General features: G+C 41.1%; 1 protein-coding gene across 6 annotated transcripts in view; it reads left to right on the top strand.

The window, feature by feature from the left end:
* The window catches only part of LRRC2 (leucine rich repeat containing 2), a 70726-nt gene that overhangs the window by 8715 nt on the left and 36053 nt on the right, over positions 1-25958 (top strand). For 3 of the 6 annotated variants that reach the window (XM_015849336.3, XM_085529035.1, XM_085529036.1), the window contains exons 2-3: positions 440-585; positions 17956-18166. In XM_015849336.3, the coding sequence (XP_015704822.1) occupies positions 461-585; positions 17956-18166 (336 nt within the window). In that variant the 5' untranslated portion in view covers positions 440-460. Of the gene's footprint in view, positions 1-439; positions 586-6579; positions 6659-12071; positions 12234-17955; positions 18167-25958 lie in introns of those variants that run through there. The other 3 variants (XM_085529033.1, XM_015849338.2, XM_085529034.1) reach the window with 3 other exon arrangements.

Raw genomic sequence — 25958 nt, 5'->3', positions numbered from 1 at the left:
ATTAATGTGGATGCATAAAGATCAATACAGTGGGAACCCAAATTGCACAATTTATGATTAATAAATCATAATTTGTTAGTTCTTATAATGCTAGTTACATAGGTTGCAAAAAACACTAAATCATTCAGATTATTTTCATCAGATAGGTAACTCTTTGCAACTGTGTCTTTATTTTTGAAAGAGAAAAGTGCAAGGGCTCCAGAAAATTCAACATTTAGCTCCAATCTGTAGTTGATTTTGTATATAAATCCCTTCTATGCTACATTGATAACTGTGGGCACAAAACCCTAGAAAAAATATATATAAGGTAGACAGCACATTATGCTAACATTATTTTGGATTCCTTTTCTCTCAGGTAAGTTTAATGAAACATGATGCTACTGTTCCTTGTTTTTTCTTAATGCTCACATTAAGTGTTCATGATGGCTTGTTCTTGCAGGAGAAGCTTAATGTCAACAGTATGGGGCATCAGGTGATAATATTTGACTTTTCTCTCATAAGAGGACTCTGGGAGGCTCGAGTCAAGAAGAACAGAGAACGTCAGAAAAAAGAGAAAGAAAGATTAGAAAAAAGCTCATTAGAGAAGTAAGTCAACAATCCTGTCATTCTTTTTAATTAAATTCATTAATGTTATCATAGAATCACAGAATGGCTTGGGCTGGAAGAGACCCCAGGGATCATCCAGTTGCAACCACCCTGTCACAGGCAGGGCCACCAAGCTCCAGATCTGGTACTAGAACAGGCTGCCCAGGACCCCATCCAACCTGGTCTTGAACACCTCCAGGGAGGGAGCATCCGCAACATCACTGGGCAGTCTGCTCCAGCACCTCACCACTCCCTCTGTAAAGATCTTACCCTGACATCCAGTCTAAACCTTCCCCCCTTGTGTTTTAAACCATTCTCCCGTGTTCTATCACTACCTACCCATAACAGTAAGTTATTATATAATAAGTTATATAAAAAGTAATAAGTTGAATTCCCTCCTTTTCATAATCCCCTTTTAAATACTGGAAGTTTACCATGAGATCTCCTTGCAGCCTTCTCTTCTTCAGGCTGAACAAGCCCAGCTCCCTCAGCCTGTCCTCACAGGGGAGGTGCTTCAGTCCTATCATCATCTTTCTGGTCCCCCTCCAGACCCTCCAACAGCTCCTCATCTTTTCTGTATGGGTGGCCCCAGACCTGGATGCAGTATTCCAGATGGGGCCTCTCAAGGGCGGAGTAGAGGGGGACAATCACCTCCCTGTCCCTGCTGGCCACCCCTCTTCTGATGGAGCCCAGGATACCATTGGCCTTCTGAGCTGCAAGAGCACACTGCTGGCTCACATTCAGTTTTTCATCCAGCAGGACCTTCAGGTCCTTCTCTGCAGAGCTAATGTCGAGGAGTTATTCTTCCAGTCTGTATATGTATCCCGGATTGCTCTGACTCAAGTGCAAAACACTTTGCTCTGTTGAACCTCATAAGGTTGACCTTTTGAGTTTGTTGAGGTCTTTCTGGATGGCATCCCTTTCTTCTAAGGTGTTAAGCACACCACTCAGATTGGTGACACTGGCAAACCTGCTGAAGGTGTACTTGAGCTAGTCATTGATGTTTCTGATGAAAATGGTGATGAATACTAGTCCAAAGACAGACCCCTGTGGGACACTGCACGTCACCAGCCTCCACCTGGACACAGTGTCATTCACTGTCTACATTCTTCCAGCCAACTCCTTATCCACCAAATAGTCTACCCCTCTAATCTGTATCTCTTCAATTTAGAGATAAGGATGTGGTGGGGAACCATGTCAAAGGCCTTTCACAAATCTAGGCAGATGGCATCAGTCACCTTCCCTTTGTCCACCAGTATTGTCACTCCATCATAGAAGGCCAGCAGATTGGTCAGGCATAAGCCTCCCTTGATAAAGATACGCTGGCCATCTCAGATCGCCTGTTCATCCCTCATGTGCCTTAACATGTCTTCCAGGAGGACCTGTTCCATCATCTTTCGAGGTAGAGAGGTTAGGCTCAGCATCAGCCTGTAGTTCCCTGGGTCCTCCTTCCTCACTTTCTCTTAAATGGGAGTGATGTTTCCATTTTCCAGTACCCAGGGACTTCACTCAACAACCATGATTTTTCAAATATGATGGGGAGTGACCACATCAACTAGCTCCTTAGGACACTGGGATGCATGTTGTCTGGCCTCATAGACATGTACACATTCGGTCTCATGAGGTGATCTCAGAATTGCTCTGCCCTGGATTTACTCCCCCAAGTTCCCCCTGGGCCCAGGGATGTGAGCTTCACAGACACAAGAAATACAAGAATCCTGGCTGCCAGTGAAGAATGAAACAAAAAACTCATCTAGTACCTCAGCTTTCACCATATCTGCTGTAGCCATTTCTACTTTCTCAGTTACGAAAGGAGGTATGCTCTCTTTGGCCTGCCTCTTCTGGCTAACATACCTATAGAATCCCTTCTTGTTTTTAACATGCTTCACCAAGTTCAGTTCCATCTGTGCCTTGGCTTTCCTAATCCCCTCTCTGCAAGTCCAGGCAGCACCCCCGTATTCTCCCCAGATCCCCTTGTTTCCACAGCTGGTACAATCTGTACTTTTCCCTCAGTTTGACCAGCAGGTCCTTGCCAAGCCATGCCAGTTTCCTGCCTCCCCTGCCCACTTTCTTATTCTGAGGGTCAGAAAGCTCTTGTGCTCTCAGAAAGGCATCCTTAAGGAGTAGCCAGCTTTTCTCCACTCCTTTGTCCCTAAGAACACCTTTCCAGGAGATTTCATCCAACAACTCCTTAACAGAGAAGAGGAAAAAGCTTAAAGTTTGCTCTTCCAAATATCAGTGTCCTGACCCCACTCTTACCCTGGCCCACATTCCTCAAGATCACAAACTCAACCAGGACATGGTCACTGCAGCCTAGGCTGCGTCCAATCTTAATGCCTTTAATGATCGCCTCTGCATTGGTGAGCACCAGATCCTGCAGTGCTTCGCCTCTGGTTGGTCTCTCAATACTTGAACCAGAATGCAGTGTTATCCAATAGTATTGCTATATGCTAAGCATTGTCAGATAATTCAATTTTTCTTCTTTTTGGTTTGTTTTCTTGATTTCATTCCAATTTTCCTCAAAGATTTTAAGAGAAGTTTAGAGTGAACTATGGTTGTGTTTCAGTTGTCTCTGGTGTTTCCAAGGTAGGCTCTAGTGTACTTTTGGTGTATTTCAGTTGTCTACTGTGCATATTGAATTTGAAGAGAAAAATAATACATTTTGCACCCTTCTATTCCTTGTATGCTATAATGGAATTGCAGTTTTTAATATGGAATTCATGAAAGCATGTTCATAAAAATACTATGTACTATGTTAAATCTTTTATTGAGATGCAAGAGAAACAAAATAAGTGAAATAAATAGACATGTGCAATTGCTTCTGAATGAAAAAAAGATAGAACAAAAGGTATCAGTAAGGCCTGGGAAGAGCACTGGGGTGCTTTCTGGAACTTTAGAAATGGGATCAGAAATGCCAAGGCACATAGGGAACTGAACAGTTTTTGATCCACTTCACTGCTACTCATATCCAGCTCATATTTCAACAGCTTATCTATTAGGATCTTATGTGGGAGGGTGTCATAGGCCTTACTGAAGTCCAGGAAAACAACAGCTTTTCTCCCCTCATCTACTGGGCTGGCCACTTCATCATAGAAACTTGGTGGGTTGGTCTGACATTAACTTCCCTTGGTGAATCCAAACTCCTGATGATTTTCTTCTCCTCTGTATGCCTGGAAATTACAGAATTTTAAGATCACTTACATTGAAAAGGATCTCTAACATCATCAGATAGAATCATTAACACAGCACTGACAAGTCTATCACTAAACCATGCCTGTAAGCACTACATCTACGAGTCTTTTAAATATTATCCAGGGATGATGACTCAACCATTTCCTTGGAGAGCCTGTTCCAATGCTTTACAACCCTTCCAGTGAATACTTTTTCCTAATATCCATCCTACGCCTTCCTTTGTGCAACTTATGTTCATTTCCTCTTGTCCTACTGATTTTCCTTGGGAAAAGAGACTGACCCCTGCCTCGATCTCCTCTCAGTCTCCTTTGAGGTAGTTATGGAGAGCAATAATATCTCCCCTAAGCCTCCCTTTCTTTAGGCTAAATAACTCCAGTTCCCACAGTTGCTCCTCGTAAGACTTGCCCTCTAGACCTGGTGCTGTCTTTGTGGCCCTTCTTGGAGCATGCTCCAGTATCTTGAAGTCTTGCTTCTAGTGAGATGCCCAAAACTGAGCACAGTATTCAAGATGTGGCCTCACCAGAGTTGAACACAGGGTTGCAATCATCTCCTTAGTCTTGCTAGCCACACTATTTCTGATACAAGCCAGGATGGTGCTGGCTTTCTTGGTCACCTGAGCACAATGCTGGCGTGTATTTCTGCTGCCTATCAAGCTGCAAATCCAGCTCCTTTCCCACCAGGCAGCTTTAAAGCCACTCTTCCTCCAGTCTGTAGCATTGCATTTACTTGTTTGTGACCCAAGTTCAGAATCTGGCTTTTAGCCTTGTTGAAGAACTGTTTTGGCCCATTGGTCCAGCCCATTAATATTCCCCTGTAGAGCCTTCTTATCCCCAAGCAGTACAACATTTTTGCTTGACTTCTTGTTGTCTGCAAACTTATTGTGGATGCAGCTTAATACCCTCATTCACATCACTGCTAAATGTATTAAAGAGAACAGGAGTCAATACTGAGCCCTGGAGAACACCAACTTTTGACTGGCCTCCAACTGGATGCTTTCTAGTACCATCTATTCCATCACCTACTCAAAGATCAAGGTCAGGATGACTGGCCTAGTTCCCTAGGCCTCCTTCTTGGCATTTGTGAAGGTTGGAGCGACATTTATTTTCATCGACTCTTTGTGCACTTCTCCCACTTGCCATGACTGACCACAAATTGCTGAGTGGCTTCACAACATCCGCAAACTTCTTTAGGACTTGGGTTTATGTGTGCCTAGTTTGCTAAAGTTTTCCCTGACCTGATCCCATTCTGCCAAATGTACATTTTCCTTTATCCAGATCTGGGACCTTCCTGGAGTCTTGTCTTCCTGACAAAGTCTGAGGCAATGAAGGCATTCAGTACCTTAGTCTTTTAATTGCCCTGTGTAAATAGGTCTCCCACTTCATTCAGCAGAGGGCCCATATTTTCCCCAGATTTCCTTTTGTTATGTAGCAGGTAGAGCAGAAGACTTCTATATTACCTCTGTCTATGTCATCCAGTGTTTCTCTGGGTGCCACTGCAGCCTTCTTACTGAAACGAATATTATGGTTAGACTGTGTAACTTCTAACTGTCCATGCATTAATCTGTGGGACTGATGAGAGGTCAGTTCCAACATTAACATCCTTGTCCTTGTTTTCTTTGGATTTTGTTTTCCTGTGGTGCAGAAATTCTAAATTCACTAATACAAAAGGAAACCAGAAAGGGGACTTTATGTATGGAAGAGGGAAAGAGGGCAACTTTCTATGCTCTGAGAAATCTGATTTCAGCTCTCACCATTTTTGTTAGTGGAGCATGTTAAGACTAAATTTCTTATTCTAAACTGAGTTTTCCATTTTAAAAAAAAAAACAACAAAAAAACCTTCTCCTTTCTCTTTTCAACTGTGGTTATTTTTCAGTACCTTTTCAACTAAAGGGGTAAAGCTTCATGGACTTTTCTGCTCTCTTGCACAAATTATATTCAAATTCATTCAGTTATTTTACTGCATCAACTTTCTGTGGTGAATTTGGGACACAATGCAGAGTTCAAAGCACATTCAAAGCACTCAGGAAAGATCTGTGTGTTCTTCTACTAGTTTGTAATTTGCACACAGTGCTGTGTCTTGTTGCAGATCTTCAGTTTAAAACCATTACTGCTTGTCTTATCACTATGCTCTCTGATAGAGCTCCCTCAATCTTTCCTTCAAGCACTTTCCCTTAAATACTGGGAGGCCACTATAGTGGCTCCATTCTCATTACCAGGCTAAATAGCCCCAGATATCTCAGCTTGTCTTCATAGGAGAGGTGCTATTCTGGCACCTGGCATTAGATCACTGTTATTAGTATCATACTGCTTTGGGTGGAATTAATCCAGTCCCTTATCTCTCCTTTGGTTTTATAGGGCTGTAGGAATACTATAGTTTAAGGATGCCTATTTCTAAAACGTGCATCTAAATCAATGAGTACACAAAAGGAGACAAACAGAACTTTGTTGTGGAAGAGTAATTTACTTATGTAATTTTACTTACGTTTAAGTAAATTTTAAAATTTTAAGTAATTTTACTTATGGCCTCCCACTAGACATGCCCACTCTGTAGAATATAAAACATGTGCTATTACAAAGAAAATGTCAGTTCAGTGATTATCTGTGTGCTTATGGAAGTCCATATTAGGGAAAGAAGTGTGTATTAAAGCATTGTTTTCTGTTTCATTCCTTAGATTCTAATGATGGTGAACAATTTCATATTGCTTCCTGAAATCCTGAATGCTATTGAAGTAACTTGATGTGATGTAATAACTTTCCTCATTAATTTTTCTTCTCTTCTTGTCAATTTATTGTTTTTGAAAAGGGAAAGAGAGTGAAAATTTATTCTTTATTAGATATTTTTGGAAGGACTGCAGCGTGTTTGTCTTCTGTAAGAAAAGCAGGTAAGCTAAAACTTGAAGGCCGAGGAATTAAACATTTGAGTGTGGAAATGCCAGAGTTCTTTGCTATCTAGATTTTCAATATGGAATTACACAGATTCCTCTGTCCAGTACCTGAACATGTTGCAAAGATAGCAGTTTGTTCAGCCTCTTCCTCCAGTGCGTCTTCTCTCCAGAATTTCCTCTTAAGTTCTGACAAGTTACACATGCTTGTTAACTTTTCTGAACTATGCACTCCTTGAATGTAAAGTCAAAAGAAAACTTTCAGATATAAATATACTGGCTTATTCCCCTCTCTCTCTATCTCTCTGAAAACCAATTTCAGTCTTTTATTTGTACCTGAGCTAAAGGTTTTTTATCTTTATTTATTTCCTTTCTCAATACTCAGTTCAGAAATTTTTAGTAAGGTGGACTGAAAATCAAGCTGGGAGTGCTTAATCCCAAGCATGAATTAGAAGTAACAAGTTGGGAGTAGCTCAGCATGCATCCATCCCTACATGTTTGGGTCAGAGTGGCTGAAAAGCTGCACGGTGGAAAAGAATCTGGGCGTGCTGGTTGACGAGCTGCTGAACATGAGCCAGCAGTGTGCCCAAGTGGCCAAGAAAGCTAATGGCATTCTGGCTTGTATCAGAAATAGTGTAGTCAGCATTGACTAGAGAGGTGATTTTCCCTCTGTACTTGGCACTAGTGACTCTGTACCTTGAGTGCTGTATTCGGTTTTGGGCCCCTCACTTCAAGAAAGTTGCTGTGGCCCTGGAGTGTGTCCAGAGAAGGGTAATGAAGCTGGCGAAGAGGCTGGAATATGAGTCTTTTTAGAAGCAGTGAAGGAGACTGGGATTGTGTAGTCTAGAGAAGCATCTCAGGGGAAACCTTAGTGCTCCCTGAAACAACCTGAAAAGGGACCGTGGAGGGATGGGTATTTGCCTCACCATAGGACAAGAGGTAATGGCCTTAAGCTGTGTCAGAGAAGGTTCAGCTTGGATATTAGGAAACATTTGCTCTCAGAAAGGTGAGGCATTGGAAAATGCTGCCTGGGGAGGTGGTGAAGTCACCCTCTCCCTGGAGGTGTTCATGAATTGTGAAGATGTTGCACTGAAGAGCATGATTAGTGGTACGGTGGTGTTCAGTTGATGGTTGGACCAGATGATCTTGGTGGTCTTTTCCAGTCTTAATGATTCAATGATTCCACTATATCATTTGTTATTTTTCTTATGCGCTTATGCATACAAACCTTACATTTAATATAATGCTTGCAAGTGAATCGAAAGATATAAGTTGCTGCTCAACCACAATCCCTAACAAACTACGGAAGAGTCTGGCAGAAGGACTGAAATTAAATTAGTCCGCTTGAAACTGAGCGAAATGTTACTCATCTGTCAGTAATATTAGCTCCAGTTTAACTGTGCTGCTCATATAAAATTTCTGTAATTATTTAATAATCCTACATGGCTAGTGATTCTGATTTAAATATCACTGAGTAGCACTAAACTGGTGCCGTGTAGTGTTACATCTACTCCTTCCATCCTGGTGCAGAAGAAAGACTGCTATTTAATGAAACTTCATTTCTTCACTTAGGATGATTAGTTTTTTTTCCTCAGGACTTCCTATGCTGACATTGAGCAGTGAGTAATTGTAGAAGGAAGAACCATTCAAACAAATCCAGTTATTCTCTAGTTACTGGGATTACTTTGAAACTCATACTAATGTTTTATGTAGATATGAAACATATGTCTTTTTTGACTAATATAAATGACATGTATCTATATGCATACATACATACACTGACTGCACTTCCCCAGCATCAAATTCCCTTGTGGTACACACGGGACGTCCCCATTTTTCTCCATCACCTACCAAATGCACCCAGGTCTCTGTGCAAAAACAGTTCCACAGAGAGGCTTGCCCTTTCCAGAAGCTGGAAGGACCCAAACCGTTTTTCCCAACATACTTTTTACTTGCACCACAGGGCCCTTGTTACCCTCTAGAGTATGTAGGAGCTGGATCGTGTAGGCCCCTCTTGATTGATCGACCCTCTGGTTTTGACCAGCCAGGTGGCTTCTGCCAAATGCGTCTCCTAGTGCTTAAATGTTTTGGCACCCATTGCTTTCAACATGGCTTTTAACAACCCGTTGTAGCATTTGATCTTACTGGTGGCTGGTGTATGGTAGGGGATATGATAAATCCACTCAATGCCATGTTCTCTGGCCCAAATATCCACAAGTGAATTTTTGAAATGAGTCCCATTATTGGACTCAATTCTTTCTGGGGTGCCAGGTCGCCACAGGATTTACTTCCCCAGACCTGATATGGTGTTTCTGGTGGTAGCATGGGGTACTGCGTATGTTTCAAGCTACCCAGTGGTTGCCTCCACCATGGTAAGCACGTAACGCTTACCACTGCGAGACTGTGGCAAGGTGATATAATCAGTCTGCTGCACCTCCCCATATTTATACTTTTTTCATTGCCCTTCCCCCCAGAGAGGTTTCATCCTCTTAGCTTATTTAATTATAGCACGTGTCACAGTTGTGAATAACCTGTGTAATAGGGTGCATGGCTAAGTCTACCCCTCCGTCTCTAGCCCATTTACACGTCACTTCTCTTCCTTGATTGCCTGAGGTCTCACGGGCCCACAGAGCTAGAAATAACTCACTCTTGTTCTACCAATCCAGGTCTATTTGAGCCACCTCAATTCTGGCAGCTCAGTCTACCTGATGGCTATTTTGCTGTTGTTCAGTAGCCCCACTCCTGGGCACATTTGTGATGACATGGACAACAGGAACAAAGGATTCAGAAGTAGATAGCACAGATCAGCCTACAAAAAAAGGTTTTGTCTGCATCCGGCCAAACATCTTGGCAGGCCTGAACCAATTCATGGTATGTTTAGTTGACAGAGGCTACTTCCCTCAAAAGTACTCTCTGTATACTGCATCCCAGCACCACAGCAGCAGTGATAGTCCACCAAAGCCAAATTGGCCTCAGCAAAGTCTCAGACACAGTTACTGCATTGCCCACTGCAGTGTTAACCTGGGAAATGCTCCTCATTGAGCCTATGTAGTAGACTCATGTAGGGTCTGTGTACTCATACACCTGATAGAGTGTATGATAGAGGGGGTGCACTATGAGGCTGTAGTTTGAGATGTGCATCCTCCAAAAGCCCACTACACCCAGAAGTGTCTGTGTGCGTTTGTTGCTTGTGGATGGAGACATAGTGTTGATGGGATGTGATGATGCCCATCTTGCCATTTTACTCCTAGGAACTGAATATCCTGGGAGGGTCCCTTCATTTTGTTTTGCTTAATTGTGAAACTGGCATGCAGAATAACTTGAATTATTTGCTCTCCTTTCTTAAAGATTTCCTCTGCAATACAACAATGTAAACAATGGACTGCAGGTGCTTGGGAGCACTGCTCTGTTCCAGTGTGGATCAGTCCATGGCAAATGGTTGGGCTGTGTTTCCACCACTGGGGCAAATGGTTCCATGTGTACCAAACACCCCTCAAAGTAAAAGCAAACTGCCTGCCTTCTGTGGCCAACGGAATGAAGAAGAATGCATTGGCAGTGTCAGTGGTGGCATACAATTTGGCTGTTTTTGACTCCAGTTCATACTGGAGTTCTAACATATCTGGCAATCAGCACTCAGTGGGGGTGTGACCTCATTCAAGCTGTGGTAATCTACCATCAGCCTCCGTTCTCCACTGGCTTTATGCACTAGCCATATGGGACTGTCAAATAGTGAGCAGGTTCTGCTGATCACTCCCTGACTCTCTAGCTGACGAATCAGCTTGTAAATGGGGTGCAAGGCATCCCTGTTGGTGCAGTACTGCTGCCTGTGCACCATTTTCCTAGCGGTTGGTACCTGTTGTTCTTTTACCTGTAGTAACTCCACAACAGACAGGTCTTCTGACAGGCCAAACAGGATGGACAGTTGCTTAATGTTGTCTGTATCTACAGCAGCTATTCCAAAAGCCCACTGGTATCCCTTGGGATCCTTGAAATACTCCCTTCCAAGATGATTTATACTGAGTATGCATGGAGCCCCCTGTTCAGTCACTATAGGATACTTGTGCCAGCCTTTTTTCCGGTGAGGCTTATTTCTACCTCTAACGCAGGCAATTCCTGAGAGCCCCCAGTCACTCCAGAAATATAAATAAATTCTGTCCCTTTATAACTTGAGGGCATGAGAGTGCACTGGGCACCAGTGTCCACCAGTACATTATATTCTTGTGGTTCTTTAAATCCACACAGTCCAATATTATTATCCCCTTTCCTTTCCCTGGCTGAGGGTGGGGCCTCTCTGTTTGTTAGCTGAAGTAATGGGAGTAACTTCAGTGGTGGTTGATCTCCTTAGTAGTTCTCTCACCCATCCTCATAGTGCAGGAGTGGGTTTGTCATGCCACTTCTTCATGTCCTCTCTACACTCACGTAAGTAGAACCACAGGGCAGAATGAGAAGACATAAATTTGCTGTGGTCATTTGCTCAAACAAGGGGGCGTTTGCCTTTGATAGCTGAGACTTTAATCAGTTTGACCAGCTCCTTTACCAGATTCTTTTGATCATCCTGGTCATCATTGGGTGTTTCTGATACTGCCATGGGTTCATCATGATTAATTGCTAGGGACAATTCCTCCAGCACGCCATCCTGTCTCTTCTCCATTTTATCTAGTCTTTCTGTCATTTGGTAGATGGCTGAAAATGGAAGCATGGGGTAGTGTTAATTTTTGTTCAAAGTTCCAAAGTGTAAGAATCAGTTCAAAACTGGTGGTGTTCTTTTAAGGTCTTAGTATCTATTGTTGGTGCTACCAGTAAAACTGAGTACCTTTTCGGTGCTGTTCTTCTGAGCTTTTGCCAAATTTTGGGTATACTCATCACCCTCTCAGGATCATGGTCTTGGTGTGGATCATTAGGAACAAATGTAGGATCATACAGCATTTCCACTATGGCTGTTTCTCTCAAATACTGGACGCCTTTCTCAACAGTACTCCATCTTCTCAGCCCAGGCTCCAGCTCAACTTTGAAAAGAAATCTTTCCTTCACAGCTAATAACATTCTTTCCCAGAGGGTGATGACTCTGTCCAGACATCTGCTAATCCCTCTGTCAACAGCTAAGTCTCAGGTGATGTTTCCTAGTTGGCGAGCTTCATTACTTTTTAGGGACACGTTACTGTCCTCGATATCCCAATACTGAAGCAACCAGGCGACAACAGTTTCATTTGGGCAACACATAAACTCCTTTCCTGTGCCCAGGATTCCAGTCATTTTCAGGGATCAGTGTACAGTGGTAACAGTGACTCCCTCCTTATTGCTCTCCTTCATGTCTCTCAGTTTTCTCCCTTGCCTTTTTTGGTGGTGCTGGTCTTGAGGAGGGCCTGTCATCTCAATCTTCCTCTATTTCCTCTGCTTCTTCTTTCCATTCTAGACGTGAGGATACCCATTTCCATTTCTGGCCTTCTACAGGGGCAACTGACGCTGATACTGGTGCCTCCTGTGATTGATCAAAACTGACTTGGAATTTTCCCCTTTTGGTTCGGATCTCAGTTTGGAATTTCTCTCTCTCCAGAATGGTATTATATAGAGCACGGTAAGCACAAGCCGAGCCCCAAATAAGCCATTCCTCCTCAAATCTTTCTAAGCTGCACCATCCCTTATTCAAATACTTGCTAAGTTTCTCAGGGTCCCACAGGTGTTCAAGAGTAAAATCCCATGACACCAGAGGTCCCCAAGCTTCTAATCTTTTTCTTAGACCTTTCCCTATTCCCTGCCACTCCACATTCTCTGGTTTTGGGGAAAGCTTTTTCTGCATAATGTAAATTAGTATTGCAGAGAATATATCAGGTAGTACGGTATCTAAGCTGGCACCTCAACCATGCATAATTAGCCGGGATGTACAGTGACCAGGCAGGTGTCTCCATCAGACACTGAACATGATGAACTTAAAAAGAAACCAGCATGTTCCAAGGGACATCATGGTCCTTAGTCCTCTATACAGTGCTCTTAAAATGAAATAGGCATGCATAGCTGCCCGCATCCTTCACCAATAATTGTCATGGGGTTATCCCTAGATATAAGTCCATGACATGGGGGCACAGGCCCCAGGAAAAGAAAAAATGGAGAGGCAAAGGAGTGAAGGAAAAAAAAGGAAGGGGTACTAACTGTCTACTGCGTGACCTGGCTGGCCCTGGACTGCTTGCTCTGGGAAAGAGGTAAGGGTAGAGAGCTAGCAGATAGATAGTTTTAACAAAGAGAAAACACAATGGCAACGATCCAGGAAGAATAGTAATTTATTAAATTTAACTGAATTAAACAAAATGGGAGAGACAAGAGCACCCCAAGTATGAGTCAAACCATGATAGCACAAGGGAAGCACATGCTTTTCTCCACGGTGAGCTGAGATGGCCAGAGGCAAAGCTGACTGGGGTCCAGTCCAGAGCTCCACCTCACTTCTCCTTCATGCCAAATCCTCCAGATGCTGCCTCTCTCCTCCCCTCTGGGAACCGAAAATGCCCAAAAAGGCAGTAACAAGATTAAATCTTTAACTGCCACTGTTCTGCATGATGTTCTGATGTGGAATATTGACAACAAAAATCATAAAAACACAAGACCTTGTTACACATAGTCAGACAGTTTCATGACTGTTGACATACTGAAGTAGCCAGATGAGCTAGATGACAGCCGGATCTTAACTCCAGAAAAGATATTCTGTATGTGCATGTGCATACTCCCACTGAAATAGGGCTTTCTTAACTACTTGATCAACATTCACAATAAACAGGCTTTTTTAAAAAAACAAACAAAAAAAAAAAAACAACAAAAAAAAAACCTGACGACAGTAGTTAAGCTCTGGAGGAAGACAAAAATAGTTTATTACTCTTTTTTCTTATTGTAATAAGAAGCCCTAAACTTCAGGAGAGCTGTAATTTTGCAGCTATCTCACTTGTGTGGTCCTGGGATATCTGTAACCATTAAAGTGCCATGATGTGAAGCATAATTTCTCTAGAAGAATATTAGTATAGCTAAGAGCTGATTTTTTATGTGTTTATATATATATATTACAGAATCACACAGAATCACAGAATCACAGAATTACCCGGGTTGGAAGGGACCTCAAAGATCATGTAGTTCCAACCCCCCTGCCTAGCAGGGCCACCAAACATACACCTTTACTAGATCAGGTTGCCCAGGGCCCTGTCCAACCCGGTCTTGAACACCCCCAAGGACGGGGCATCCACAACCTCACTGGGCAGCCTGTTCCAGGACCTAACCACCCTTCTAGTAAAGAACTTTCCCCTAACATCCAACCTAAATCTTCCCTCCTTCAACTTAAAACCATTTCCCCTAGTCCTGCTATTATCAGCCCTTTCGAAGAGTTTACTCCCCTCCTGGGAGTAAGTTCCCTTCAGGTACTGAAAGGCTGCAATGAGGTCACCCCGCAACTTTCTCTTCTCCAGGCTGAACAAACCCAACTCCCTCAGCCTGTCCTCATAGGGGAGGTGCTCCAGCCCCCTGATAATCTTTGTGGCCCTCCTCTGGACCCTTTCCAAAATCTCCATTTCCTCACCATATTCAGTTTTTGACACCTATCTTTTGCCTGAGATCAAAATCAAATCATTTTACCAACTGATTTGATTAACAGTATTTTTTATGTGCATTTTATTTTTTGTCTATCATTGTATAATTTTCTTCTGAGTTTTATATTTTCTATGTGTTACTAATAAAGTGTCAGAGAACAGCATATTATTTCATATTTAACATAGTTCTCTTTTCACCCTTTCCTGTAGAATCCATTGTGAGAGGGTAAAGTCTTAGATCTAAGCAATCTATGTTTCTATTCCTAATGTCTACCTGGCACATCTGGCACTGAGGGGCAGTACAGCTGCTCAGTGCCTTACTTTTTGTCCAGTCTTAGACTTTTTGACCTTTTCTTTCTGATTGATATGTTTTCTATCAGTCTTAGAATTTATATTCTTAAGAAATAGGTCAGCCATTTATTGCACAAGTGAAGATCAATGAATATTAGAAAAGTGTCTTGAAAATACATTTTTTCAGTGTGTTGAATTTTGCAATGAAATAAAATATTAAATTTCTTGGTTCAAAGATTCTTTTGTTGAAAATAAAGGAATTTAGTAGAGAGTAGAGCTTAGTACTTCAGTGTTAAACTACACAGATGGATTGAAAATCTGCATGATGGACTGGAGGAGGATGTGAGAATGAGCAGTTGTATATAAAGCTGGGATTATGTAGAAGATTTTAGAGAAGAAGAATGCCAGAGTTTGGGCTCTTTTAAGTTTCTTCCATTTAATGGTTCAGATTCCTTTTCTTTTGTTTGTCTTTTGTTTTTGTTTGTTTTCTTCCTAAAGGATTTAATGCAGCATTTTTTTCTTCACACTTCACCTTCCTCCCATCTTACACAGTATTAGAGATATTTTATAGTCAATTAGGTGTGTACAGTAGAATTTTTCTTGGTAAAATAATGAGTAGGCATTTAAGGCTTATTTTTTTTTTCTTATATGAAAATGTTATGTATTAGCTTTTCCTTTTGAATTCTTGTTATCACATTGTCTACTTTCTATGTTATTAGTGATCTCTGAGATTCAAATGACTAAGTAGGCAAGATCAACATTAATATTGAATTGGCTATCATATCAGAACATCTAAAAGAGGTGTTTCAACTCTCATATCTCCTGATAAGAAAAATCCGGCTGAGCTCTTCCAGGCTGAAGCCGAAGGGAATATTCTTTGGTAGGGCTTCCTAGTGCAATTGCATACTTGGGAGTATGTCCTTCTGTAATTATAGGTAAAAGATGCAGCTTTTTGGAGGATTGCAAAGTGGGTTAACCAACTGTCTCTGCTTTAGCCCATTTTCTATTGTCACGTCAAGTATCTTAGGAAAAGATTTTTAGATGCTGTTGGTTGGTTTTGGACTCTTTCTTGAGTATGCTGGCAACATCAGTTCTCCTTTTGTGACTTCCTGAGCAGAAATGTTCTAGGAGGTGCATTTTTTGATTGGCCACTTTTTCTTCTTTACTCATTTACAGACCACTGTGCTACATGAAGCGGTTCACAATTAGGCACTTATAGAAGCTGTGATATTTGCTATATATATATATATATTTCTATAAATGATATATATATCTCTATAAATGAAGGTAACTTCATTTATTTTTAATTCTCAAGCTCTTCTGCTGACACTTTAAAAGTTATCCAGATTTTTACTTGTAAAGAGCATACTGATCTCACTAAAGAATACTGAAGCCAAGGGTGAGTTTAACTGTTCTGCAGCTTTCTTAACAACCTGCTCTCTTAAAAACTCCTTTTACAGAATCACAGAATTCTTAAAGTATTTACTTTTTCTTTCATATATTGATGTTATTGCTCCCACCATCTTTCTGAGAGACTTTCTGCTTCTGATATGCTAGAAATTATTTTTCTATTTATCTGTATATGTTTGTTTGTCACTTTGTGACCTAATTTGTCTTTTTGTATTTTTGCATTTATTTTGTTGGAGTTCTACTTCCTTTCCATTTCTTTATTTAAACAAAAATGCTATTTTCTCTTTTACCTTTTCTCTGGTTTCAGAGATAAAAGGAAAAAACGATCCCGTCATTTGAATGTACTTACTCTGAGTTTTCTGTCTTTTCTGCAGTCTGGCAGTGCTTCAACCAGTGAGCTACAATATTAATGAACTTTGGTACTGCCTGTAGTTTATCTTAGGTATTTGTAAACAACTTTTTTTTTTTTTTTTCCCCCCATATTTTTTCTTTATAATGATTTTGCATAAGAATATTTGTGGTTGTTATTACAGAAGTGTTCTGTAGTTCTCTGATGATCCATGTTTGGGATGCTTTGCTTGAAACCAAATCATGTCTTTTGTGGTCTCTCAGATTAGCTGTTCTGTTCTTTATCTGTGTGATAAAGAAAGTGCCTGCATTGTGTCAGTGTGTTGTGTGCAGGTGGATACCAGAATTCTCCTACTGTTTCTGTGCTTTCTGTCTTCAGCTCATTCCAGCACCCCCTAATTTTTCAGTAATTTGCACTAGGCACTTTAATGTTGTTTCAGTAATACTCTTTCTATTTAAGCAATCAGTACTGATTCTTATATGTTTATTTTTATATTAAAGTTATATGTTAAATATGACTTTCAGTGTACAGCATCATATTCCTGAAAATATGCTTTGCTCTTATGTTTCTTAGCCCACTTAAGGGTGCCCCAAAATTGTGTATTTTCACCGTGTTTTCAAGATAGTTCTTGTATTTATTTTTGTAACTGATTCCTCGTACACAATTTAAAAGCAGATATTCTGGCTCATTTGGCATTGCTTCAACAGTTTAGCATTTTAGAGAAAATCTCATGCTTAACTGAGAATACATTTATAGGTTTTGTTTCTTCCTGCTTAAACTTTACGAACTTCTGATTCTCTTTCTAGGACATGCCATTCACGATTTTCTCTAAGGGGAACTTTTTCGTCATCTTTTATGCCCACCCGCACTTGTCAGTTTTCCTCAAATTTTTGGCTTAAAATTTCTGCCAGAAGGTGGAGATCATATAACAAGAATCTAGCATTCAATATGTGAGAAAAGATTTATGGCACAAAGGGCTCTGCAGAGTTTTACTTTTGCATAGAGAAGGTTTACTTCCGTTAATCAGCCTATTTCTTAGTTGACTAAGCTGAAATAAATCTCTCTTAATATAAAGCATAATCTTTTCACACTGCCTAGTTATATGAAATTGTTAAGTTAAAACTTTGTCCTGGAGTTGAGCCTAAAGTTACAATGACGTTTGAACTGAGATTAATAGGCATGTAATAACTCTGACCCTTCCTTTTCACTCCTGAGATGATGTTGGAAGAAAATGTTTAAAAAGTGGAAGTGGATCATTATAGTTGAACAGCAAAGAGCAGGAGAAAGAGAATATTATTAGAATGCTTTCTTTTCTTTTTTTTTTTTTTTTTTTAACTGTGGATTTTGCATATATTAGCAGGTTCTTGTTTTTGTATGAACATAACTCGTTACTTGTTCTCTAAGAATGTTTTTCCTATCATGTCTTTATTTAATTTCATATTTCATATTTCACACTGAGTTCTGTGACAATGGACTCAGTCTTTACATCTCTGTAATTCCCATGAAGTCACTGTGTAACTATGTTAATTCCTTACTATCTGAAATCTGTGTCAGCCTGGAAAATCTAAGCATGACTCCAAGAATGCATTTATTTTTCTAAATACCTTAGGGGCGTGATTAATTTTTTGTGAGTTTCTTATGCAAAAAAAGATGATTCTCATAAATGCTTTCTGGCACTATTTCAGGATAAAGCTGGAATGGAATTTCATACTGGAGTGCCGAAAGAAAGGCATTCCCCAATCAAAGTACCTCAAGAATGGCTTTGTGGATATTGATGAGAAAATCTTGGACACATATGGAAGGACTCCTCAACTGCAGAAGAGACTTACTCTGTCAGATGAAACAAATAAGGAGAGAAACAAATTTATTTTTCAGCTTTCAGGAGAGCAGTGGATGGTAAATATAATGGCAAACGTTTTTGTTATTAGAGAGTTTAAGTAGCTTGGCACTGCAACTTCTAATGCTTCCAAATGTGTCTTCATTGCTAGTGCATGTTATAATGGCACAATTTCACTGTGTTAAGGTCTGACAAAAATACTTCCTATGTCACAGTGTACAAGCAGTTTAGCTTTCAAATATGCTTATTTTAAATTTTCTACTGAAATACGAAGTCTAGTTCTCTCAGAAATTGTGGAAGTGAGCAGTCACATTGCAATAAGGTAACTTCCTCTGTAGTTTCCTAGTGAATGGAAAGAAGTGAAAATAATATTCAGCTTTGTTGAATTATTTTTGTCTTCTACTAGTTGAAAATCTGTTTTCTTGCTCTAATGCCATAACCTTTTTTATTTTTTTTTCAAGCTGTCTCCTAATAAAAACTAATACTAGAGTCAATACACAATGGTCTTGTTGTAAAAAGAATTTATTTCTTTTTGTTAAGTATTATGTGAAGTACAAACTTAAAAATGAGTTCTGGTTTAGTGCTAGTTTGAAATTCAGGAAAAGGGGAGTTAGAGTTTGCCTGAAGTTCTCTGGAGTTGTTAAGGATTTGACTGAACTTTACTTAACATACACACTACATTATTAAGGAGACAGAAAAATTGGAAATTGGATTTTTCTTAGGTTTATAATTCTGAAACAATTATTTTCAATTTTTCATAATGAAAAGTGCAAATTAAAGCATCTGTCAGTAAGGCCAGTGTTGGAAGTAACCGCGGGAGACAAGTCTCATGCTATCATGGTCAACAAGCCTCGTTTATTAGGTGTTACAGCATCTCATTTATACAATCAGTAATAAGCTCATGCATATTGCAAAAGTAAAGCTCAGGATTGGTGAATTAGGCATTACTTCATCTGACCTTTGTGGTTAGTCTTATGGATACTTTTTCTTTGCAGCTTTGTCTACACCTTGCTACACATCTTGCTTTTCCCTTAGGCCGTCCTTGCCTCTAGATACATATTTCTTCTTTAGCTACATACCCTGTCTTTTCACATACTGATTTCTTCTCAGCTGCCTAGCCCGTGATCGTCCCTAGGATAAACCGTCTTTGTCTTTAATCACGTTCATTCTTTTACAATTTAACTAGTGGAATCTCTTCATGTCCTTTCTCATGAAGCCATTCTGCATAAACACTCTCCACATTTCCCCCGTTTTCTTTTAAAATGAAAAGGCTCAGTTCAACGACCGATTAATCATATTTAACAAGCAATTCAGTTCGTTTGTTCAATCAGTTCTCATGTAGTTTTATCCTGCTCCATAGTTGCTGCTCTGTGAACTCCTTATCTCGATCCATGGCTGCTGCTCCATAAAATTCTTCTTGTATTACAACAATTCCAAGATTCTGCCTATAGAGTAACAACACTACTTATATTAATGACATAACTATTATAACTCAATCAAGACCTCGATTGACAATACTCTAAAAGTGAAAAAAGAGACAAGTCAAATACAACACAACAACATTACTGTTAAACCTACTAAAAAGAACAAACATGTTTGTACTGCAACCTAAGTTTCTGCAACCTGAAAATAAATCCGTGAGGGTAATCTGTAACTGATCAGGAAAAGTCTTCAATTTTCATATACTCTGATATATTGATTTTAATGACCACTAAAATTTGTGCAATAAATGCTTTTAAGATGTTCATAACCATGCTCTACCAACTGAGTTATCCGGGCTAATAATTGATTAATGATTGTGCAATTTTATGAAGTAGCATGTCAAATAGAACCAATTTTAGAGGACAAATGTACTAGAGTATCACTAGGGGCATTAATACTTATTGACCCTTGAGAAACAGCAAACCATGTTGGTGGTGGATGTGACAGGTAGTGCCAGCAGGGCGTCCCCTGCTTCAAGGTGCACATTTCCTCTCTCATCCATCACAGATTCTCTCCTGCATTCAGGGTCTGAAGGATTTCTTCCAGTTGTACACCACATCCGCATGGCCAGTGCGTGATATAGAGCCCAAGTGGAACACCTGCTTGGAAAACAGAATAAACCATCAAATTAGCGTGCACTTTTGTCTAAAATGATGCATGGTTATATTTTCAGATCCCAATTAATTGGATGTAAAAGAGGTATCCGTTCTATGATACAGGGTCATCTCTTTGCCTGGGATTCCTTTCCAGGTTTTGTCTTTGCAAATTAAGAAAAGCTAATTAATAGGCTAATAATATCATAACCAAACAGTACTAAAACATTAAAAGATCTATTCCTGTAGATTCTAGCATTGATTACATCAAATCCTGTTTAATACACATCTGATCTATTACTAAAATAGAAGAAGCACACAACATCCTAGCTAATGCCTTAAACTCTAAATCTTGAGACTGCATTGGTAAAACAGAAAATCACACACTATGTCAAACTATTAGTAATATTATCTATAACACAGCAAGTTACAAAGCAATACCACTAAGTAAGAAACACACAATCACAATTACTATAAAGGCTGGATGCTATTTTCTGCCTTCAGATGAGTCCGAACATATCATGCTGGAACCCACACAGGGCCAGTCCCTGTGGAAATATGAGCATATTCACAACCCCAAGTTGTCAGTAGTAGAGGACAGTCCCAAAGTCCTGTGGCCATATTCCAAACATTAACCATAGGCTGTTCCTTTAGCACTGGGGAAGCCTCAAAATGACGATCCACATAAGCTGTATCTCTATGAACATGATTCAAAAGCTTCATCACAAGCACAAGCAAAACCTTGCATAATATTTCTTGTAGTGTGTCTCCCATATTCCCCCTTTTTTGTTTAATAATAAGAATGGATTTCAATGTTTGATAAATGTGATCAGTGATAGCTTGTTCAGTGGGAGAATGAGCAATGGCTGTAGTATGTTTAACACACCCTTCTTGGAGGAAAGTTTGAGTGGCCCTAGAGGTATATGCAGGCCCATTATCTGTTTTTGTAGTATGTAGGATTCCCATAGCAGCATAAGCAGATAACCAGTGTTTACGGGTGTCATGACTGAGTTCACCTGTATGTGCTGTAGCAAATATGTAAGAAGAATGAATATCTATTGTTACATGTGCATATTTTACACGGCCAAATTCAGGAATGTGAGTGACATTTGTCTGACACAGTTGAAGAGGTGCTGTGCCACATGGATTTGTCCGAGTCTGAGGCAAAGAGCTATCAGTCAAATTATGTAGCTGATATTCAGTCACAAACACGGTGTATTGCATAGGAGAGAGGATCATTCCTAACACAGTTTTCCAATCGTGAGGGGTCATAGCGTAAGTGTCACTGTTTGTAACCAAAAGATTGTATGTAAAGGCTGACTGAACTCTGTATGTTCTCACTGACTCCCTTAGCTCCTTCACTGCCTCATAAGGCAGGGATTCCAAATGGGGGACCTGATTAGGAAAGGTCTGCAACGTGTCAGCATCACCCCTTAATATTGTTTCTTCTCTGCAATGCTCTAAGACATCACAGTACGCTGTAGGGAAATTTGTCATTCCTGCTTCCTTCAAAGTATCATCAGGAAGAAATGCGTCCGATTCGCTTTCTGGATCTACTGGACCTGGGTCATAACGATCCCCTGGTTTCAGTCCATCCGTGTCTTTAACCACGTTACACACGGGCTGCAGAGACACAGCCGCGCAGGACGAGGGAGGGGCGGCATGGCGAGGTGCAGAGAACGACGTGGGCGAAGCAGAGGGCGGGGGTGCTGTAGAGACCGACAACGCGGCGAGCGACGTGTGCGGAGGGGCAGGCGGCCGCTGGCTGGGAACGGCAGCTTGTATCGGAGCGCGGCCGCTGTTCTTTCGTGCGCTGCTTCTCACGTTTCCCGACTTCCTATAGCATACAGCAGCGTTGTGGGTGTTGGATTGACACTTGCTGCGCCAAATCCCAGTGGCTTGGCACTCGTGACGGATGTGGCCAGTTTTTTCACAACGGAAACATTTCATGAGGGAGCTGATCTGCGAGCGTGGGCTTGTAGCGACTGCAGCTTGGAGGGGTGCAAGGGCTGCTAACACTTGATTCTGAGAAGCCTCAGCCTGTGCCTTTAATCCTGCCCCTAGCTCTTTAATAGCCTCAACTATGAAAGCCTGAGCCCCCGTGGGCACGCTCGATAGTCTGTCTAACGCCTCCTCTATTGTCCAGTTACTCCTCAAAGTACTTAGAATGCCACGAGCTGTAGCATTACAATTCTGAAGTGCACAATGTTTTAGCATTATTTCCCTCATGTACTCTGGTACTCCAGCCTTCTCTATGGCTCCAGCTACCTTATCTAGAAACACTCCAAAATCCTCATTTCTTCCTTGCTGGATTCCCATATAAGACGACAACCCACCTGGTGCCTTGATCTTATCCACAGCCTGCCTGGCCAGATACATTGACTCCCTACATTTAACTGGTCCTAATAAGGCCTGGGCCTCCGCCCGGATGAAAGGACCCACCCCTAAAAGTTCTTCAACAGTGACATTATACAAGGGATCTCCGGGCTGCCTAACTATCGCAACTCTCTGTTGGCACATCTCTTCCCAATAAGCATTAAATAGCAGTTGTTGGTGCTGCGAAAAAATCAACCTAGCTATAGCCCGACAATCAGATGGCAACAAAACCTGAGTACTCCAGATATAATCCAGTATCTGTCTCACTGGCTCACTTTTTACTCCAAACTGACTGACCGTAGACCGCAATTGTAACAACAACTTCCAATCTAAAGCACTGATAACAGCCTGTGTCCCACCTGCAGGATCGGGCGAATACCCCACCGACAGCACCATCTGTGGCACCGCTTCCAACGCCTCACCGTCTCCCGTCTCTAAACAAGCCCGCGCCAGCGCAGCCCAAGCCCCCCCCCGCTCCCGCGCGACGGCCTCCGCCAGGTCACTCTGTGCCCCAGGGAGCGGCTCATTGCAAAGGGGGGTCGAGGGGGCCGGCTGTAGCGCCATGGCCGATGCAGGCGGCTCGTCTGATACAGACGTGCAGGGAGACGGAGACGGGGCACTCGGCTCCACAGCCACTGGCAACTCAGGCTCGGCGGCCGGCGGCAACTTTACGGTGGACACAGCAGGGGGCCCCGGGCAATCTGACCATTCATTATAATTCTTATTCCTCCCCTGCGCAGCACTAGCTTTCTCTACCGCTTCCTTTTCTGCCTGATATTGCAACAAATCATTATAAACAACACGCCACCATTTTTTAACCATTTTCTCCCCATCTATCATTCCCTGAAAAATTGTATCCCCAAATTTACGCCACTCAGCAAGATCATACACTAAATGCGGATTCTGAAATAACCCTTTAGCATACCCATACACTAATAACTTAGGGAGTTCCTTTTCCAAGTCTACCCCCTTAAACTGTCTCCGCTTAAGAAAAGCGGAAAATAAATTATATGCTGCTTGCCTGTCCATTTTTACTCACGTCGGTACCGTTGCAGCCCTCCAGGCTTCGGCAGCACGTATCGGTCGAGCCCACCTATGTGGTCACTCGAGACGCGGAGCTCCAATTTTAGCTCTTTCGTCGTCCGTCGAGCTGCGAAATCCGGACCCGAACCCAACGCAGTTCTTCACCCGTGGCACCCTTTTTTCGTTATCACGTCGAGGGTCACCATTTGTTGGAAGTAACCGCGGGAGACAAGTCTCATGCTATCATGGTCAACAAGCCTCGTTTATTAGGTGTTACAGCATCTCATTTATACAATCAGTAATAAGCTCATGCATATTGCAAAAGTAAAGCTCAGGATTGGTGAATTAGGCATTACTTCATCTGACCTTTGTGGTTAGTCTTATGGATACTTTTTCTTTGCAGCTTTGTCTACACCTTGCTACACATCTTGCTTTTCCCTTAGGCCGTCCTTGCCTCTAGATACATATTTCTTCTTTAGCTACATACCCTGTCTTTTCACATACTGATTTCTTCTCAGCTGCCTAGCCCGTGATCGTCCCTAGGATAAACCGTCTTTGTCTTTAATCACGTTCATTCTTTTACAATTTAACTAGTGGAATCTCTTCATGTCCTTTCTCATGAAGCCATTCTGCATAAACACTCTCCACAGGCCAGTAAATGTTATTGAAGCAATTCTTTTGGTTGACCTGAAATACAATTTTGTCCCGCACTTGGATACAATGGTATTTTTTTGGTTTCCATTCTGATTCCAGTCCTCTTCTGAACAAACAAAAAGTGAAAGTTCTAGTTCCCATCTAGTTCTAGCAAGGAGAACATTTCTTCAGGTGATGCCAGTCATTCATGTGGTGGTATTAGCTGCTGGAGAACTGTCATGTCTTAGTTTTCAAGACCTTGGATACTGACAGTGATGTTAAAGCTGTGTAGTTTCGTATCACTCACTTAACTGCAATATATATATATATTACATGAAGGAGAGGAAAAATGCTAAAAACTTTCTCTTGCTTTCTTGATTTTACCAAATAGTTAACATTTTTCTCTGCCATATTGAACATGGTTTACATTAGGAGGCAAAAATCAAACTTATGTAATTTAATGTTTTTCATGGCATTCAAGTATGATTTGCCTTGTCGAAAGTTTATAAAAATTTGATTATTATTATTATTTGCCCAAACCAAAGACAGAATCAGACACAGCACTATTTTTCTCTATTACTCTATTACAAGAAATGGCAGGTATGGAAAATGATTTTACAGTCTATGCAACCAAAGCTGTACTGATTGAGAACTTCTAAGTAAATATGTATGTAAACATGTCAATTTGTTTTACAAACAACTTGTATTTTATTTAGCCAGGAGTGGTAGTATCAATTACATTCTAGTTTTTGTTACAGATTTTGCACATAAATTCATCACTAAGTTCTGGAAACTTAGGCACTCAGAAACTAGAATGTATCAAAAGCGGAGTTGCCTGTATAGTCTTACAAGCACATAACTGGTTTCGTTACTTGTTGGGTATCTTAATTTGGCAGTGGTAAACAGAAAAGCCCTGCTCAGTGTCCATTTGGGAACTACATGCTGAATCCTCTTTCTCCTTCCTTTTTAGCTAGTAAGTATTCCTATTAAATTTCTACTTTTATTAATGAAGCAGCAATATCTCCTCCAGACAGCAGACATATCAAACTGTATATTGTTGCTTTGACTTACCAACATAATTTTGGGAACTGGCTTGCCTCTGGAGTGTACGAATTTTCTTTCTGAATGCTGTAAAGTTAAGTCTCACAGAACAATAATTGCCAGCAATAGGGATTTTGCGAGAAGAAAATAGCTTTGCTGTTTCCTTTGAGGTCTCCCGGTAAAGTCTCTCTGAAAACTTCAACAGCAAATGAGAAGAGCACACAAAATATCTAATGGAATGATTTTCAAAGTCAAATTCATAAATTAGAACAATAGCTTTTACTGGATATTCATCAGTGCGCATGTTTTCTATGAGGGCTTCTCCAAATGTAGTGCCTCCTGTTTTGTTATGTTGGCCAGTGACATCGGAAACAGAAGGTAGTATGGCACTAGAGGTCAAATCTTCCCACCAGTATTCCATTACATGTTGTTACTGTGTGACAGATGGCAGCAGAAGGGCTATCTGACACAATGACATCTGACATGGAAGTGTATGAAGCAAAGGTGTGGAACTGAATTCCTTCATGCTGAAAAAAATTGCACTCACTGACACTCCATGCTTGCTGATTATTGGAGACCAAACAGTGGATGTATCACAGAGAGACACTGGGTGGTATATTTCAGCAGTGGTGAAGGGGACACAAAAGAGAAGCCATGTTCAGGATGGCCATGCACAGCTGTCACACCATGAAATGAAGTGTCT

The sequence above is a fragment of the Coturnix japonica genome, chromosome Z, assembly GCF_054131305.1.
Source record: "Coturnix japonica strain WE chromosome Z, WE-NBRP24, whole genome shotgun sequence".
In the NCBI taxonomy this organism is placed as follows: domain Eukaryota; kingdom Metazoa; phylum Chordata; class Aves; order Galliformes; family Phasianidae; genus Coturnix; species Coturnix japonica.
This window is presented reverse-complemented; position numbering and strand designations above follow the sequence as displayed.